Source organism: Pseudophryne corroboree, chromosome 2, assembly GCF_028390025.1.
Source record: "Pseudophryne corroboree isolate aPseCor3 chromosome 2, aPseCor3.hap2, whole genome shotgun sequence".
Taxonomy (NCBI): domain Eukaryota; kingdom Metazoa; phylum Chordata; class Amphibia; order Anura; family Myobatrachidae; genus Pseudophryne; species Pseudophryne corroboree.
The window spans coordinates 412178161-412196822 of NC_086445.1; the positions used below are offsets into that span (position 1 = coordinate 412178161).

At 45.8% G+C, this 18662-nt stretch overlaps 1 protein-coding gene across 4 annotated transcripts in view; it reads left to right on the plus strand.

Moving 5' to 3' along the window:
* The window catches only part of GK (glycerol kinase), a 144580-nt gene that overhangs the window by 98804 nt on the left and 27114 nt on the right, over positions 1-18662 (plus strand). For all 4 annotated transcript variants that reach the window (XM_063953465.1, XM_063953466.1, XM_063953468.1 and 1 more), the window contains 2 exons: positions 5332-5469; positions 12390-12499. In XM_063953465.1, the coding sequence (XP_063809535.1) occupies positions 5332-5469; positions 12390-12499 (248 nt within the window). The remainder of the gene's footprint in view (positions 1-5331; positions 5470-12389; positions 12500-18662) is intronic.

Below are 18662 nucleotides of genomic sequence, written 5' to 3' on the forward strand. Positions count from 1 at the left end.
ACGCTGCCGTTTGGATTGTCCACGGCACCCCGGGTCTTTACCAAGGTAATGGCCGAAATGATGATTCTTCTTCAAAGAAAAGGCGTCTTAATTATCCCTTACTTGGACGATCTCCTGATAAGGGCAAGGTCCAGAGAACAGTTGGAGGTCGGAGTAGCACTATCTCAAGTAGTTCTACGACAGCACGGGTGGATTCTAAATATTCCAAAATCGCAGCTGTCTCCGACGACACGTCTGCTGTTCCTAGGGATGATTCTGGACACAGTCCAGAAAAAGGTGTTTCTCCCGGAAGAGAAAGCCAGGGAGTTATCCGAGCTAGTCAGGAACCTCCTAAAACCAGGCCAAGTGTCAGTGCATCAATGCACAAGGGTCCTGGGAAAAATGGTGGCTTCTTACGAAGCGATTCCATTCGGCAGATTCCACGCAAGAACTTTTCAGTGGGATCTGCTGGGAAAATGGTCCGGATCGCATCTTCAGATGCATCAGCGGATAACCCTGTCTCCAAGGACAAGGGTGTCTCTTCTGTGGTGGCTGCAGAGTGCTCATCTACTAAAGGGCCACAGATTCGGCATTCAGGACTGGGTCCTGGTGACCACGGATGCCAGCCTGAAAGGCTGGGGAGCAGTCACACAAGGAAAAAATTTCCAGGGAGTGTGATCAAGTCTGGAGACTTCTCTCCACATAAATATACTGGAGCTAAGAACAATTTACAATGCTCTAAGCTTAGCAAGACCTCTGCTTCAAGGTCAGCCGGTATTGATCCAGTGGGACAACATCACGGCAGTCGCCCACGTAAACAGACAGGGCGGCACAAGAAGCAGGAGGGCAATGGCAGAAACTGCAAGGATTCTTCGCTGGGCGGAAAATCATGTGATAGCACTGTCAGCAGTGTTCATTCCGGGAGTGGACAACTGGGAAGCAGACTTCCTCAACACGACCTCCACCCGGGAGAGTGGGGACTTCATCGGGAAGTCTTCCACATGATTGTGAACCGTTGGGAAAGACCAAAGGTGGACATGATGGCGTCCCGCCTGAACAAAAAACTGGACAGGTATTGCGCCAGGTCAAGAGACCCTCAGGCATTAGCTGTGGACGTTCTGGTAACACCGTGGGTGTACCAGTCTGTGTATGTGTTCCCTCCTCTGCTTCTCATACCTAAGGTACTGAGAATTATAAGACGTAGAGGAGTAAGAACTATACTAGTGGCTCCGGATTGGCCAAGAAGGACTTGGTACCCGGAACTTCAAGAGATGCTCACAGAGGACTCATGGCCTCTGCCGCTAAGAAGGGACTTGCTTCAGCAAGTACCATGTCTGTTCCAAGACTTACCGCGGCTGCGTTTGACGGCATGGCGGTTGAACGCCGGATCCTAAGGGAAAAAGGCATTCCGGAAGAGGTCATTCCTACCCTGGTCAAAGCCAGGGAGGAGGTGACCGCACAACATTATCACCACATGTGGCGAAAATATGTTGCGTGGTGTGAGGCCAGGAAGGCCCCACGAAGAAATTTCAACTCGGTCGATTCCTGCATTTCCTGCAAACAGGAGTGTCTATGGGCCTCAAATTGGGGTCCATTAAGGTTCAAATTTCGGCCCTGTCGATTTTCTTCCAGAAAGAATTGGCTTCAGTTCCTGAAGTCCAGAAGTTTGTCAAGGGAGTACTGCATATACAACCCCCTTTTGTGCCTCCAGTGGCACTGTGGGATCTCAACGTAGTTCTGGGATTCCTCAAATCACATTGGTTTAAACCGCTCAAATCTGTGGATTTGATATATCTCACATGGAAAGTGACCATGATGTTGGCCCTGGCCTCGGCCAGGCGAGTGTCAGAATTGGCGGCTTTGTCTCACAAAAGCCCATATCTGATTGTCCATTCGGACAGGGCAGAGCTGCGGACTCGTCCCCAGTTTCTCCCTAAGGTGGTGTCAGCGTTTCACCTGAACCAGCTTATTGTGGTACCTGCGGCTACTAGGGACTTGGAGGACTCCAAGTTGCTAGATGTTGTCAGGGCCCTGAAAATATAGGTTTCCAGGACGGCTGGAGTCAGGAAAACTGACTTGCTGTTATCCTGTATACACCCAACAAACTGGGTGCTCTTGCTTCTAAGCAGACGATTGCTAGTTGGATGTGTAGTACAATTCAGCTTGCACATTCTGTGGCAGGTCTGCCACAGCCAAAATATGTAAATGCCCATTCCACAAGGAAGGTGGGCTCATCTTGGGCGGCTGCCCGAGGGGTCTCGGCTTTACAACTTTGCCGAGCTGCTACTTGGTCAGGGACACACCCTGGCTGAGGAGGACCTGGAGTTCTCTCACTCGGTGCTGCAGAGTCATCCGCACTCTCCCGCCCGTTTGGGAGCTTTGGTATAATCCCCATGGTCCTGACGGAGTTCCCAGCATCCACTTAGGACGTCAGAGAAAATAAGAATTTACTTACCGATAATTCTATTTCTCGTAGTCCGTAGTGGATGCTGGGCGCCCATCCCAAGTGCGGATTGTCTGCAATACTTGTACATGGTTATTGTTACAAAAATCGGGTTATTATTGTTGTGAGCCATCTTTTCAGAGGCTCCGCTGTTATCATGCTGTTAACTGGGTTCAGATCACAGGTTGTACAGTGTGATTGGTGTGGCTGGTATGAGTCTTACCCGGGATTCAAAATCCTTCCTTATTGTGTACGCTCGTCCGGGCACAGTATCCTAACTGAGGCTTGGAGGAGGGTCATAGGGGGAGGAGCCAGTGCACACCACCTGATCCTAAAGCTTTTACTTTTGTGCCCTGTCTCCTGCGGAGCCGCTATTCCCCATGGTCCTGACGGAGTCCCCAGCATCCACTACGGACTACGAGAAATAGAATTATCGGTAAGTAAATTCTTATTTTAAGAAGTAAGTCTGTTTCTATGTTTCGCTGGATTCCATGTTTTTTCTTACGTTATATCCTAAACAAAAAAACAGTTGAAACAAAATGTTTGTTTAATTATGTTCCACTTTATATGTTCGAAAACATAAGATCAGGTGGTTAACAGCATGCATTTGAAAAGTCTGCGTTAATTTTGTACCATACAGATGTGTTCTCTTATACCTAGCATGTTTGGCCATGTAGTGCGAAACCCCCTCTGCAACTGAGCTGCTCCAAAATGGGTAGCGGAGCAAATCTTCTTTTTTAATTTATTTTTATCTTTTTTCAGATTTTGCGCCCTAGAAGTATATTTACTTATGTGTGGATTTTTAGAAGTGGAGATGTTGCCTATAGCAACCAATCAGATTCTACTTATCATGTATCTAGTACCTTCTAGAATATATTAGGTAGAATCTGGCTGCTATGGGCAGCAACTCCACTTCTAAAAAAAAAAAAACACTTTAGTCACTATACCCCCAAGTCTCTTTGCAACCACATACAAAGCTGCTCACAGTGATACACAGAATGGTAGCAGATTGCACAGGTGCATGTAAAGGGGGAGAGGTTAATCTAGAGAAGAAAAACAAATTCCCCCAGCGCACCGCAGTGGACTAGCAAAAGAGACATACATCCTACATATGAATAGAAAATGCTGAGATCTGAGTTACATGCATTTGCAAACCTTTGGTAAGTCGCTAGCCACAGCAAGGCATCTCTGCTCTGGTAATCCTACAGTATATAATAATAGCACCCACTTTTCACACATTTAACAGATTTCTAAAGTGAAAGCCAACTTCTCTGGAGGTACTACAAGGATTAGTATACACTCCAGATACTGATCCCATCTGTACCTCACAGAACAGTGTAGCAGAGATGCTAGGCTGCGATTTTTCTCGCAAAGGAATTTGTTTAAAACAATTATGAAGTTGCAGATGACGCATAAAGTACAAACAAACTACAGATTGTCTTTAGACTTAATGTGGGTACACACTAGGCGATGTGCTCAGTGAGCGACATCGCTTAGTATGTCCCCCTCTCGGGCCGGGCCGCCCTATGGTGGGCATACACACTGGGGGATATCGCACAGTGACATCAGCTGCGGACGGTCCGTGCATGCAGCTCATGGATGATCGTCCAAACTGAGCAGCATGCACAGCCGTGGGAGGGTGACAGTGAGTGATGCGCGGGCCCGCGCATCGCTCATCATCCACAGCATGCACACTGAGCGATATAGTAAACGACGTCGCACAGTAAGCTCAAAATGAGCTACGTTGTCTACTTTATCGGCAAGTGTGTATGCACGTTTACAGTACCTATATCATGGCAAGAGAAATGGCACAGAAGGAAGCTGGCATTTATGATGATAGAGAGAGGGTTTGGTGTTTGGGGTATATATTGTAGGCGAGTAAACTGCACTAGCTGCAAGGATTTTGTGTTGCATGACCCAATTATATTTCTAATTTCAACAATATCTAATGGAAAAAAATCCACGTAGATACCAGAGGAAGAAAAAAAACACTTTGAATTAATAAAAAAATCCAAAACACCTTATCTGTTATTGCATGCTTAAACCCTTGAGGAATCCAAGTGTTAATAAAGTAATCCATAGGGGAAGAAGGAGAAAACAACACTATAAGTTGTACACTCTGTGCTCCTAGTGGAGCTGTGAAAGGAATGAACAAGAATAGAATGCACACTGAACCAAACAGAGCATCCGATTGGCTGGAGAATGGAAAAACAACTTTGATTAACTGAGCGTACATTGATCTCTCCAGGTCATGTTATTTGAATTATGAGCAAGTTGCGTACATCTTATCTTTCCTTATGGACTACTTCAGGACTATTAACTGAGGGTATAGTCGTATAATAAGATTAGGGGGGTTATTTTAATAACTTTTTTCTGCTTTTATTTATAAACACTTGTCATTGAAGACATTGTTTATGCATAAAAATATATAGAACTCTTACTGAATGCTACCATATTGCTGTTAATACATATTCCCAAATTGCTAGTTACCGATGACTGCTAACAAGGCAAATCATTATTCATCCATGTATGCTACTTCAGGCTTTTTAAATTCAGTAACCTACAGAATGTACAGTATATGTGAATCAGCATTTAAGACAAAATAATTTTCACGATACATGGATGTTGCTGCTAATACGGCACCACCAAGTTTGCGAGTAGGCGGTTCTAATGTATATGTGAGCAGATGCTTGTACATAATTACTTGTGCTAGCGATACTTACTGGTCCAATTCCATGTACCACAAGTTGCTGGACTTCTTCATGCTTGGCAGCATTTGCAATACCTGCATTTGCCATATGTTTCCTGGTTTTGTATGGTGATATACATGATGTTGTATAGTGATAATACACTTTTCAGTAGTAAACTAAAATAATATTAGAACTCTACTAATATCCATATATTTCCAGTGCCGGACTGGTCTACCCTTGAGCACTTATTTCAGTGCAGTGAAACTACGCTGGCTGCTGGACAATGTAGAAGAAATCCAGAATGCAGTAGCAGAAGGCAGAGCCATGTTTGGGACGGTGGACTCCTGGATCATTTGGGTTAGTGTTCCTTTAATACAGCACACTTTCTGTCTCACAGATAGGACTCAGCCCTCACCCCCTGCTTTTGTACACCATTGTGTGTGGCGGTGGGATACATTATCTGGCTTTCCTTAATAATAATAATAATAATAATAATAAACTCACTTTCTCTATCGTCCTAGTGGATGCTGGGGTTCCTGAAAGGACCATGGGGAATAGCGGCTCCGCAGGAGACAGGGCACAAAAAGTAAAGCTTTTTCCGATCAGGTGGTGTGCACTGGCTCCTCCCCCTATGACCCTCCTCCAGACTCCAGTTAGATTTTTGTGCCCGGCCGAGAAGGGTGCAATCTAGGTGGCTCTCCTAAAGAGCTGCTTAGAAAAAGTTTAGCTAGGTTTTTTATTTTACAGTGATTCCTGCTGGCAACAGGATCACTGCAGCGAGGGACTGAGGGGAGAAGGAGTCAACTCACCTGCGTGCAGGATGGATTGGTTTCTTGGCTACTGGACATCAAGCTCCAGAGGGACGATCACAGGTACAGCCTGGATGGTCACCGGAGCCACGCCGCCGGCCCCCTTGCAGATGCTGAAATCAGAAGAGGTCCAGAATCGGCGGCTGAAGACTCCTGCAGTCTTCTAAAGGTAGCGCACAGCACTGCAGCTGTGCGCCATTTTCCTCTCAGCACACTTCACACGGCAGTCACTGAGGGTGCAGGGCGCTGGGAGGGGGGCGCCCTGGGAGGCAAATGATTACCTATAAAGGCTAAAAATACCTCACATATAGCCCTAGAGGCTATATGGAGATATTTAACCCCTGCCTAATTTTTCTAAATAGCGGGAGACGAGCCCGCCAGAAAAGGGGCGGGGCCTATCTCCTCAGCACACGGCGCCATTTCCTCTCACAGCTCCGCTGGTCAGGACGGCTCCCAAGTCTCTCCCCTGCACTGCACTACAGAAACAGGGTAAAACAGAGAGGGGGGGGCACATTTATGGCGATATTTTAATATAACAAAGCAGCTATAAGGGAGCACTTATTATAAGGCTATCCCTGATATATATATATAGCGCTTTTGGTGTGTGCTGGCAAACTCTCCCTCTGTCTCCCCAAAGGGCTAGTGGGTCCTGTCTTCGTTAGGAGCATTCCCTGTGTGTCTGCTGTGTGTCGGTACGTGTGTGTCGACATGTATGAGGACGATATTGGTGTGGAGGCGGAGCAATTGCCAAATATGAGGATGTCACCCCCTAGGGAGTCGACACCAGAATGGATGCCTTTATTTATGGAACTACGGGATAGTGTCAACACGCTAAAGCAGTCGTTTGACGACATGAGACGGCCGGACAATCAATTAGTGCCTGTCCAGGCGACTCAAACACCGTCAGGGGCTGTGAAACGCCCTTTGCCTCAGTCGGTCGACACAGACCCAGACACAGGCGATGACTCCAGTGGTGACGGTGACGAATCAACCGTATTTTCCAGTAGGGCCACACGTTATATGATTTTGGCAATGAAGGAGGCGTTACATTTAGCTGATACTACAGGTACCACTAAACAGGGTATTATGTGGGGTATGAAAAAACTACCTATAGTTTTTCCTGAATCAGAAGAACTAAATGACGTGTGTAATGAAGCGTGGGTTGCCCCTGATAAAAAGCTGATAATTTCAAAGAAATTATTGGCATTATACCCTTTCCCGCCAGAGGTTAGGGAGCGCTGGGAAACACCTCCTAGGGTGGACAAGGCGCTAACACGCTTATCTAAACAAGTGGCGTTACCCTCTCCTGAGACGGCCGCACTTAAAGATCCATCAGATAGGAGGATGGAAAATATCCAAAAAAGTATATACACACATGCAGGTGTTATACTACGACCAGCTGTAGCGACTGCCTGGATGGGCAGTGCGGGGGTAGTTTGGTCAGAGTCCCTGATTGAAAATATTGATACCCTGGACAGGGACAATATTTTACTGTCGTTAGAACAAATAAAGGATGCATTTCTTTATATGCGTGATGCACAGAGGGATATATGCACACTGGCATCACGGGTAAGTGCTATGTCCATTTCGGCCAGAAGAGCTTTATGGACGCGACAGTGGACAGGCGATGCGGATTCAAAACGGCATATGGAAGTTTTGCCGTATAAAGGGGAGGAGTTATTTGGAGTCGGTCTATCAGATTTGGTGGCCACGGCTACAGCCGGGAAATACACCTTTCTACCTCAAGTCACTCCCCAACAGAAAAAGGCACCGACTTTTCAACCGCAGCCCTTTCGTTCCTTTAAAAATAAGAGAGCAAAGGGCTATTCATATCTGCCACGAGGCAAAGGTCGAGGGAAGAGACAGCAACACGCAGCTCCTTCCCAGGATCAGAAGCCCTCCCCGGCTTCTACAAAAGCCTCAGCATGACGCTGGGGCTTCTCAAGCGGACTCGGGGACGGTGGGGGGTCGTCTCAAAAATTACAGCGCGCAGTGGGCTCACTCGCAAGTAGATCCCTGGATCCTGCAGATAATATCTCAGGGATACAGGTTGGAATTAGAGACAGATCCACCTCGCCGTTTCCTGAAGTCTGCTTTACCAACGTCCCCCTCCGAAAGGGAGACGGTTTTGGAAGCCATTCACAAGCTGTACTCTCAGCAGGTGATAGTCAAGGTACCTCTTCTGCAACAAGGGAAGGGGTATTATTCCACACTCTTTGTGGTACCGAAGCCGGATGGCTCGGTAAGACCTATTCTAAATCTGAAGTCCTTGAACCTGTACATAAAGAAGTTCAAGTTCAAAATGGAGTCACTCAGAGCAGTGATAGCGAACCTGGAAGAGGGGGACTTTATGGTATCCTTGGACATCAAGGATGCGTATCTCCACGTTCCAATTTACCCCTCACACCAGGGGTACCTCAGGTTCGTTGTACAAAACTGTCACTATCGGTTTCAGACGCTGCCGTTCGGATTGTCCACGGCACCTCGGATCTTTACAAAGGTAATGGCCGAGATGATGATTCTTCTTCGAAGAAAAGGCGTATTAATTATCCCATACTTGGACGATCTCCTAATAAGGGCGAGGTCCAGAGAACAGCTAGAGATGGGATTAGCACTGTCTCAAGAAGTGCTAAAACAGCACGGGTGGATTCTGAATATTCCAAAATCCCAGTTAATGCCGACAACTCGTCTGCTGTTCCTAGGGATGATTCTGGACACGGTTCAGAAAAAGGTTTTTCTCCCGGAGGAAAAAGCCAAGGAGTTATCCGAGCTTGTCAGGAACCTCCTAAAACCAGGAAAGGTGTCTGTACATCAATGCACAAGAGTCCTGGGAAAAATGGTGGCTTCTTACGAAGCAATTCCATTCGGCAGATTCCACGCAAGAATTTTCCAAAGGGATCTGTTGGACAAATGGTCAGGGTCACATCTTCAGATGCACCTGCGGATAACCCTGTCTCCAAGGACAAGGGTGTCTCTTCTGTGGTGGTTGCAGAGTGCTCATCTATTGGAGGGCCGCAGATTCGGCATACAGGATTGGATCCTGGTGACCACGGACGCCAGTCTGAGAGGCTGGGGAGCAGTCACACAAGGAAGAAACTTCCAGGGAGTATGGACGAGCCTGGAAACGTCTCTTCACATAAACATTCTGGAACTAAGAGCAATATACAATGCTCTAAGCCAGGCAGAACCTCTGCTTCGGGGAAAACCGGTGTTGATCCAGTCGGACAACATCACGGCAGTCGCCCATGTGAACAGACAGGGCGGCACAAGAAGCAGGAGTGCAATGGCAGAAGCTGCAAGGATTCTTCGCTGGGCAGAGAATCATGTGATAGCACTGTCAGCAGTGTTCATCCCGGGAGTGGACAACTGGGAAGCAGACTTCCTCAGCAGACACGATCTTCACCCGGGAGAGTGGGGACTTCATCCAGAAGTCTTCCACATGCTGGTAACCCGTTGGGAAAGACCAATGGTGGACATGATGGCGTCTCGCCTCAACAAAAAACTGGACAGGTATTGCGCCAGGTCAAGAGATCCGCAGGCAATAGCTGTGGACGCGCTGGTAACGCCTTGGGTGTACCAGTCGGTGTATGTGTTTCCTCCTCTGCCTCTCATACCAAAAGTATTGAGAATTATACGGCAAAGAGGCGTAAGAACGATACTAGTGGTTCCGGATTGGCCAAGAAGGACTTGGTACCCGGAACTTCAAGAGATGATCACGGAAGATCCGTGGCCTCTACCTCCTAAGGAGGGACTTGCTTCAGCAGGGTCCCTGTCTGTTTCAAGACTTACCGCGGCTGCGTTTGACGGCATGGCGGTTGAACGCCGGATCCTAAAGGAAAAAGGCATGCCGGAAGAAGTCATTCCTACTTTGATTAAAGCAAGGAAGGAAGTAACCGTGCAACATTATCACCGAATTTGGCGAAAATATGTTGCGTGGTGCGAAGATCGGAGTGCTCCGACGGAGGAATTTCAACTGGGTCGATTCCTACATTTCCTGCAATCAGGATTGTCTATGGGTCTCAAATTGGGATCTATTAAGGTTCAAATTTCGGCCCTGTCGATTTTCTTTCAAAAAGAATTGGCTTCAGTCCCTGAAGTCCAGACCTTTGTTAAGGGAGTGCTGCATATACAGCCTCCTGTGGTGCCTCCAGTGGCACCGTGGGATCTCAATGTGGTTTTGGACTTCCTAAAATCTCATTGGTTTGAACCACTAAAAAAGGTGGATTTGAAATATCTCACATGGAAAGTGACCATGCTTCTAGCCCTGGCTTCTGCCAGGAGAGTGTCAGAATTGGCAGCTTTATCTTACAAAAGCCCATATCTGATTTTCCATTCGGACAGGGCAGAACTGCGGACTCGTCCGCATTTTCTCCCTAAGGTGGTGTCAGCATTTCATCTGAACCAGCCTATTGTAGTGCCTGCGGCTACAAGTGACTTGGAGGACTCCAAGTTACTGGACGTTGTCAGAGCATTAAAAATATATATTGCAAGGACAGCTGGAGTCAGAAAATCTGACTCGTTGTTTATATTGTATGCACCCAACAAGATGGGTGCTCCTGCGTCTAAGCAGACGATTGCTCGTTGGATCTGTAGCACAATCCAACTTGCACATTCTGTGGCAGGCCTGCCACAGCCTAAATCTGTAAAGGCCCACTCCACAAGGAAGGTGGGCTCATCTTGGGCGGCTGCCCGAGGGGTCTCGGCATTACAACTTTGCCGAGCAGCTACGTGGTCAGGGGAGAACACGTTTGTAAAATTTTACAAATTTGATACTCTGGCTAAGGAGGACCTGGAGTTCTCTCATTCGGTGCTGCAGAGTCATCCGCACTCTCCCGCCCGTTTGGGAGCTTTGGTATAATCCCCATGGTCCTTTCAGGAACCCCAGCATCCACTAGGACGATAGAGAAAATAAGATTTTACTTACCGATAAATCTATTTCTCGGAGTCCGTAGTGGATGCTGGGCGCCCATCCCAAGTGCGGATTATCTGCATAAATTGTACATAGTTATTGTTAACTAATTCGGGTTATTGTTGAAGGAAGCCATCTTTCAGAGGCTCCGCTGTTATCATACTGTTAACTGGGTTTAGATCACAAGTTGTACGGTGTGATTGGTGTGGCTGGTATGAGTCTTACCCGGGATTCAAAATCCTCCCTTATTGTGTACGCTCGTCCGGGCACAGTATCTAACTGGAGTCTGGAGGAGGGTCATAGGGGGAGGAGCCAGTGCACACCACCTGATCGGAAAAAGCTTTACTTTTTGTGCCCTGTCTCCTGCGGAGCCGCTATTCCCCATGGTCCTTTCAGGAACCCCAGCATCCACTACGGACTCCGAGAAATAGATTTATCGGTAAGTAAAATCTTATTATTGCTCAGGTGGGTTAGGAGTAAGCTGAACAAAGGTTCCCAAACTGTTATAGCAACTATTTTTCCGCATTCCACATTTGTCTACAGTGTTTTGCCTGTTACACTTGTGCAATTGCCTACGAATGTTCCCATTCCTACCGCAAACATACAATAGAAATAATTTTTGGTGTTTTCCACTTCGACATGCCAATTGTCGTGAAACTTTGCTGTGTCTTTGCACACTTCTACCTACGAGTAACTGTGTCATATGTAAGTTTGCGACTATAATGTTTGCAGTTTGTGTCATAAGGGAGCTTTAAGAGCAATCTATGATGATTGGTTTGATATTTAAAATATCAAATAAAATCTGTAGAATATATTTAATAAAATACATAAAATCATTACAGCTTGGGTCGTTTGAAAGAAGCAGTTGGCTTACATCTGTGTAAATATTTTAAATGGTAGAATTGTATACATTCCGTTGTGTTATAGAGAGATTTGTTCTTTATGAATAAAGTTTGTCCTGCCGTCGTTGTGCTGCATTCTTACATCTAAATGTTTCTGAGTGTCTCAGAGCATTCCATTGTACAGATGAATGTCACAGAAGTCTAAATACACTATTGTTTATTGAATAATGTGAGGATTTAGATACCTTAGTAATAACTTCTGGCACACACAACGTTAAGGCTAATTTAAATAAGTTTGCACCAAGATTTAAGTGACTAATTGTTGGGCATTACTTTTGCCTTAAGAAAAAAAATCCAGTTGTCATCCCCACTCGATAGAACATCGATGCCCCTATCTTTCTAGGGGAGAAGTATCAAAGTTTTAAGAAAGATAAAGTAGATAAGTTGCCCATAGCAACCAGTCATCTAGCTATCATTTATCTAGTACAGTCTATAATATGACTGTTACAGCAGAAGTGTATTGGTTGCTATGGGCAACTCCTCTCTCTCTCTCTCTCTCTCTCTCTCTCTCTGAGGTTTACTACATTGTGAATAGCTTCGTGCTGAGCTAGGCTCTGCAATATAGGGTATAAGTACTGACTGTACAAAAAAACATAAGACTATGTAAATATATCTTACGCCTGATTTCTAATTACCTTCTGCTTCTACTTTCCACAGAACCTGACTGGAGGGAAGCATGGGGGAGTACATTGTACGGATGTGACCAATGCTAGTAGAACCATGCTGTTCAACATTAATACACTGGAGTGGGATACAGAGCTATGCCAGTGAGTTATTGCCATTTAATAATTATCGTGGTCCTGGCCATGATGTGTGTTTATGGGGAAGAGCGTATTTGTCCTGAAGCTTGAACCAGTCTTCCTTGTTATAAGGCCACCCGTAAATGTAGGCAAGTTGTAACACTGGAATGCCGCATACCAACGGCAGAAGAAGAATGAAAACACTTAGCTCACGGTTATAATCTTCAAAGAGTATGAAAGGGAGTAAGCGTAAAGAAAGACCAATGTTAATGGAAAAATATGATATAGTATAATTGATAAGAACTCAGATGAGTATAGTGACTGCATGCTATAAGAGTATACATGGAATTTATATATGACTTCTTGATCTTTCAAGGTTTCCTTATGGATTTATTCCAGTTTATCCAGTATTCCTACAATGTGATAACAATACTTAAATATTTATCCTGCAGGGTACACAGGTTATCCACAGGATAACATTGGGATAAGAGGTAGTGACAGCGGATTGGCACCAAACGATCAAAGTTTTCGGCCTCCCAGAATGCAACGGGTCACCCCTATATCCCTGCCTCCAGGCTCAGGCAATTCAGTTTTTTGTTTAGTGCGGCAGGAGCCGGACCATGGTCAATGGGCTGCTGTTTTTTTAGCAGTCATAAGCTTTTTATTTTTTTTTATTTTTATAGTCTTACTATATTTTTTGAGCGATCTATCTAAAAAGCGTCTTATACGTACCTTAGAAAGAGTCGCTCCAACAACTCCCCGCCAGGTCGCGACAACACTTAACCACATGTACAGTGCTGTTTCAGCAGGCATCTGTGTAGGATGTACTAGCAAAGTCCAGCAGATGTTACCAGACTGCGGCCGGAGCACGGGGAGAAGGTAAGGCGTCGGTTCCGCTTAGTAGGGGAAACGCGAGACACAGCCGCACTGTTTTGGGATGTAGACTACCGAACAGTCGCTGACGCGGCTGCAACCTCGGGTGCACCAGCACTAGGGCTCAGGTATCATAGGATCCAGGGGTAGTATGAGGCCATGATCCCTAGGGTTGATGTTAGCAGTGGGGAGTAAAACGCTCCCTTGGTCACCCCTCCCCCCCGGTTCATGACCAGTTTCCTCAGAGTTTCCCGCCATGAACGGAGTTCCCGCTTCTGTCTGAGACGCTGTGTATCTAAAAGGACCCAGTCGCAGCATAGGCAGCTGTATGACTAGTGCGCCTGTGTTCACAGTAGGTTCACGGGGCGATTGTGTACACGAATAGCGTCTGGATCCACTCAGCGTTCACTAACGTATTGATCTATCCTGGAAGTGGGGTGAAGTCTCCCTGTATCCCATTCTCCTGAGCCGGGTGATACAGCATTAAGTCTTTATCTACCTTTGGTACGAATGGTTGGATAAGTGTCTGATGCATACGAGTCTGTAAACTATTGCTGCTGTTTTATTTCGCTGTGCGACTGAATACGTTTAAACTCCTATATAAGGTAATGCATTTATATGTTTCTCTTACATACTTGAAATGTATCTGTAGTTGATTAAGTGCTCCATATTGCTTATTATACTAATGTATAACCTGTGCTAGTGTGATTGCTGACTTTACTATTTTCTGTCAGTTTCTGTGTATTCCGATCCTCAATGCTGGTGCAAAGCAGGGGGATCGGATTGTATGTCACTTTAACAAATTTTAAGGTGATTGCAGTCGCAATTTGTGTAGTTAATACTGTAAAGGTGTGTGATTTATTTATCATGTCTAAGAGAGGCAAGGGTGAGGAGGATACACTTTCCACAGAAGCACCAACACTCATGTCACGTTTGTCTTGCAAAGCTGGGTTAACCTCTTAGGATCTGGTTCAAAATGGATATGTGCAAATTGTTATAGCTTTCACCAAAACCTCTTGAATAATCCGAGGCAGGCATAGGTTCAGGTTGAACCCCCATGGGCTACTTTTGCACAGACATTATCCAGTGTAGCTGAGCGGATAATGCCAGCTCCTATACCAGGGGTAGGTTACCCTATTAACCCTTACATGCAACATTCCACCTGGGGGTTATCACATCCAGTACAGGAATCGTCTGCCTCTCAACAGAAACAGGCTGAAAGGCCGGTGGTAAGTAAATCACATAGACCTGAAACAACATCTTCACAGTCTATACGTTTCAGATGCAGACTCATCGAAGGATGAGGATTCATCACACTCTGGGTCTGCATACAGAGACAAGGAGGAAGGCCTCAGCTTAGTGGGTATTCCTGAGCTAATTAGTGCTATGAAAGCCATTTTATCCTTAGAGGAGGCAGCAGAGCCTTTGTTAAAAGCTAAGGCACCTGTGTTTAAACGTCCCATAATAGGACTGAGTTTCTTGGATCAGAACAGCTGACGTAAATTATGCAAGAGGCTTGGGTTACAAGTCTAGTGATGAGCGAGGTTCGGTTTTACTCGGTTTTACTCGGTTCTCAAAACGGCATCTTATTGGCTATCCAAAACACGTGACATCCGTGAGCCAATAAGATGCCGTTTTGAGAACCGAGTAAAACCGAGTAAAACCGAGTAAAACCGAATCCGCTCATCACTAGTTACAACCAGTAAGAAGTTTAGAATTCCAAGGAAATGGAATTCCCATTATCCTCTTTCGGCTGAGGACTTTTTAAAAAGGGAGGTGGCTCCCAAAGTAGATACGCATGTCATCCGATTGGTGCGAAAATGTACATTACCTCTGCCTTCAACATCATTAAATGATGTCACAGATAGGAAAATAGATTGTTTTCTTAAAACCATTTTCTCCTTGTCTGGGGCAATCATAAGACCAGCCATGGCTTCAGCTTGGAAGGTAAAAGCAGTGGCAGCCTGTGCTGATGCATTGGAGGATGACCTTTCAATGGCATCTAGAGAGCAAAAATCCCATATTGCACATATCAAACAGGCAGCTATTTTTATGGAAGAAGCAGCCTTGGATTATGGATACAATTGCCTGTCAGGCATCCGCCTCAGCAGTAGCAGCTCGCAGAGCGGTTTGGCTACGTACATGGAAAGCTGACTCTCTAAGAATCTAAGAAGGTTCTTGTGTTTTTGCCTTTTACTGGAGATATTCTTTTTGGTAAAGAATTAAACAGTATTTTGGAGTCAGAAGCAGACTCCAAGAAAGTGAAGTTTCCTTCCACACACAAATCCAAGCCTAGATTTCCAGCTTTTCGGGTCCTTTCGGACTCAAGAAAAAGCAAAAGGAAACGGTTATGGCAAATAGTCTCAATCTGACAAGTCTGGTAAGACTAAAAAGTATTGGGCTACCAGAGGGCCGGCTTCCAAAGCAGAAGAAAAACGATCAGCCTGATGGTGTGGGCCTCCACCTGGGGGACCCCATGGTGGGAGGGGATCCGGACTGAAAGTCTACAGTAACTAGGTCGACAGTAACTAGGTTGACAGGGTGTCTAGGTCGACAGGGTCTTTAGGTCGACATGTTCTAGGTCGACAGGTCAAAAGGTCGACATGAGTTTTTCACAATTTTTTTCTTTTTTTGAACCTTTTCATACTTAACGATCCACGTGGACTATGATTGGAACGGTAATCTGTGCCGAGCGAAGCGAAGGCACCATGCCCGAAGCATGGCGAGCTAACGCGGTGCACTAATTGGGGTTCCCGGTCACTCTACGAAGAAAACGACACCAAAATAACATTAAAAACTCATGTCGACCTTTTGACCTGTCGACTTAGAACATGTCGACCTAAAGACCCTGTCGACCTAGTTACTGTCGACCAATAGTGGTCGACCTAGACATTGTCGACCTAGTTACTGTCGACTTTTAATACCACACCCTGGTGGGAGACCGACTACTTCAGTTTTCACGGGTCTGGCAGCAGTCTACCACAGATGCCTCGGCGCAAGAAGCGGTATCTCATGGTCATGCGTTTGCTTTCAAGAAACACCCTCCTCAAAGGTTTTTTTTTTTTTTGTACCAGCCTGTCTTTAGTGGAAACAAAGATTAGGGCTTTGCAAGAGGCAGTTCAGAAGTTGCTTCAGTCAGGAGTGATAATTCCAGTTCCTCCTGCACAATGAGGATAAGGTTTTTATTACAACCTCTTTCTAGTCCAGAAGCCAAATGGACCGTTCTGGCCCATACTCAATCTCAAAGTGCTGAACAAGTACATTTGGGTGCCTCGGTTTCATATGGAGACTTTACGTTCCATTATTTTGTCCATGGAGGCGGAGGATTTTTATGTTATCCCTGGATATCAAAGATGCTTACCTTCATGTTCCTATAGCACTGTCCCATCAGCGCTATCTCAGGCTTGCTATCCTCCAGCAACATTTTCATTTTCAGGCCCTACCATTCGGACTGGCCACAGCTCCCAGAGGGTTCACCAAAATTATGGGGGTAATGGCGTCTTATCTCAGTCAGCAGGGGATAAGGATTTTTCCATACCTCGACAAGTTATTAATCCTGGCACAATCTCAGAAATTGCTTCAGTTTCATCTGCGGCAGACAATAGCTTGTTTGCAGAGACACGGTTGGCTCATAAATTGGGCAAAGTCGTTCCTGGTTCCGTCAAAATGGATGACTCACTTGGGAGCTGTGTTGGATATGAGTCTTCAGAGAGTAATTTTACCTCCTGAACAAAATATCCAAAATTCAGTCAAGGATTCAGGAGCTGCTACACAGTCAAAGGTTATCCATTCACGTAGAAATGTGTGTGATGGGGTTGATGGTGTCGACATTCAACATGGTGGAGTATGCTCAGTTCCACTCGAGGCCTCTGCAACGTCTGATCCTTTCCAAGTGGAATGGTTTTCATCAGACCATAAAAACGCAGACTGTGGTCCTTCCTCTGGAAGTAAGGAGGTCATTAGCCTGGTGGCTGCAGACATCTCATCTGGACAAAGGGAGACCCTTTTGGATATCCATTTGGGGAATTCTGACAACGGATGCCAGCCTTCAGTACTGGGGAGCGGGTCAGGAAGGAGTTGCTTCCATCCAGGGGCAGTGGACCAAGGAAGAAAGTTGTCTGCCAATAAATATATTGGAACTGCGGGCCGTACATATGGCACTTATTCAGGCAAAGGACATCCTTCAGGGGAAACCAGTCCAAATCTGCTCTGACAATGCAACAGCAGTAGCGTACCTCAACCACTAGGGAGGAACTCGCAGCCAAAACGCAATGAATAAGGTAAATTACATGTTAAAGTGGGCAGAACTTAATCATCCAGCCTTGTACGCAGTGTTCATTCCGGGAGTCCTAAACTGGGAAGCGGATTTTCTCAGTCGACCCGCCATTCATGCAAACATATGGGCTTTACACACCGAGGTCTTCCAGATTCTGGTAGACAAATAGTGGTTACCGGAGATAGAACTCATGGCATCCAGTCAGAACAACAAAGTTCCCGCATACGGGTCAAGAACAAAGGATCCCAAAGTGATCTTTGTGGATGCCCTGTCGGTGAGATCGGACTTTCGTCTGGCCCATGTGTTTCCAACAATCGCCTTGTTACCCAGGGTGATGCGAAAGGCAAAACATGGAAGGGGCGCTGTGATACTAATAGCTCCGGCTTGGCCCAGAAGACATTGGTACACAGATCTTCAGAGGTTGTCGATGAATGCTTCATTCCTACTCCCTCAACGTCCAGATCTACTGTCTCAGGATCCTTGCTATCACAAGTACCTGGATCGACTGTCTATGACAGCGTGGCTCTTGAGACTTCCATCCTGAAAGCAAGATTAGTCTCACAACAGGTAATTCAAACAATGCTCAGAGCATGGAAACCTTCCTCAGCTCGCATTTATCACCGAATCTGGCAAAAATTTGATCCTAGGTCTTTCAGTGTTTCCAGAGTCCTAGCATTCCTTCAGTTAGGAATGGTTAAAGGTCTAAGGGTGGCTTCCTTGAGCGTGCAAGTGTCAGCATTGACTGTATGGTTCCAAAAGAAAATTACTAACCTACAGGATGTGCGCACTTTTTTTTCCAGGGAATGCTGCACATTCAACCTCCTTTTGTTCCTCCTACAGTACCTTGGGACTTAAGTTTAATGCTAAAGGCCCTTCTTCAAGTTGCCCCATTTGAACCACTAAAATGAGTGGATTTTAAATGAGTGACAGCTACAGTTCTCTTTCTACTGGCTGTTGCTTTAGCTAGAAGAGTTTCAGATTTAGGCGCATTGTTATGTCGCCCTCCTTTTTCTGATTTGTTTTATTTTTTTTATTTTTGTT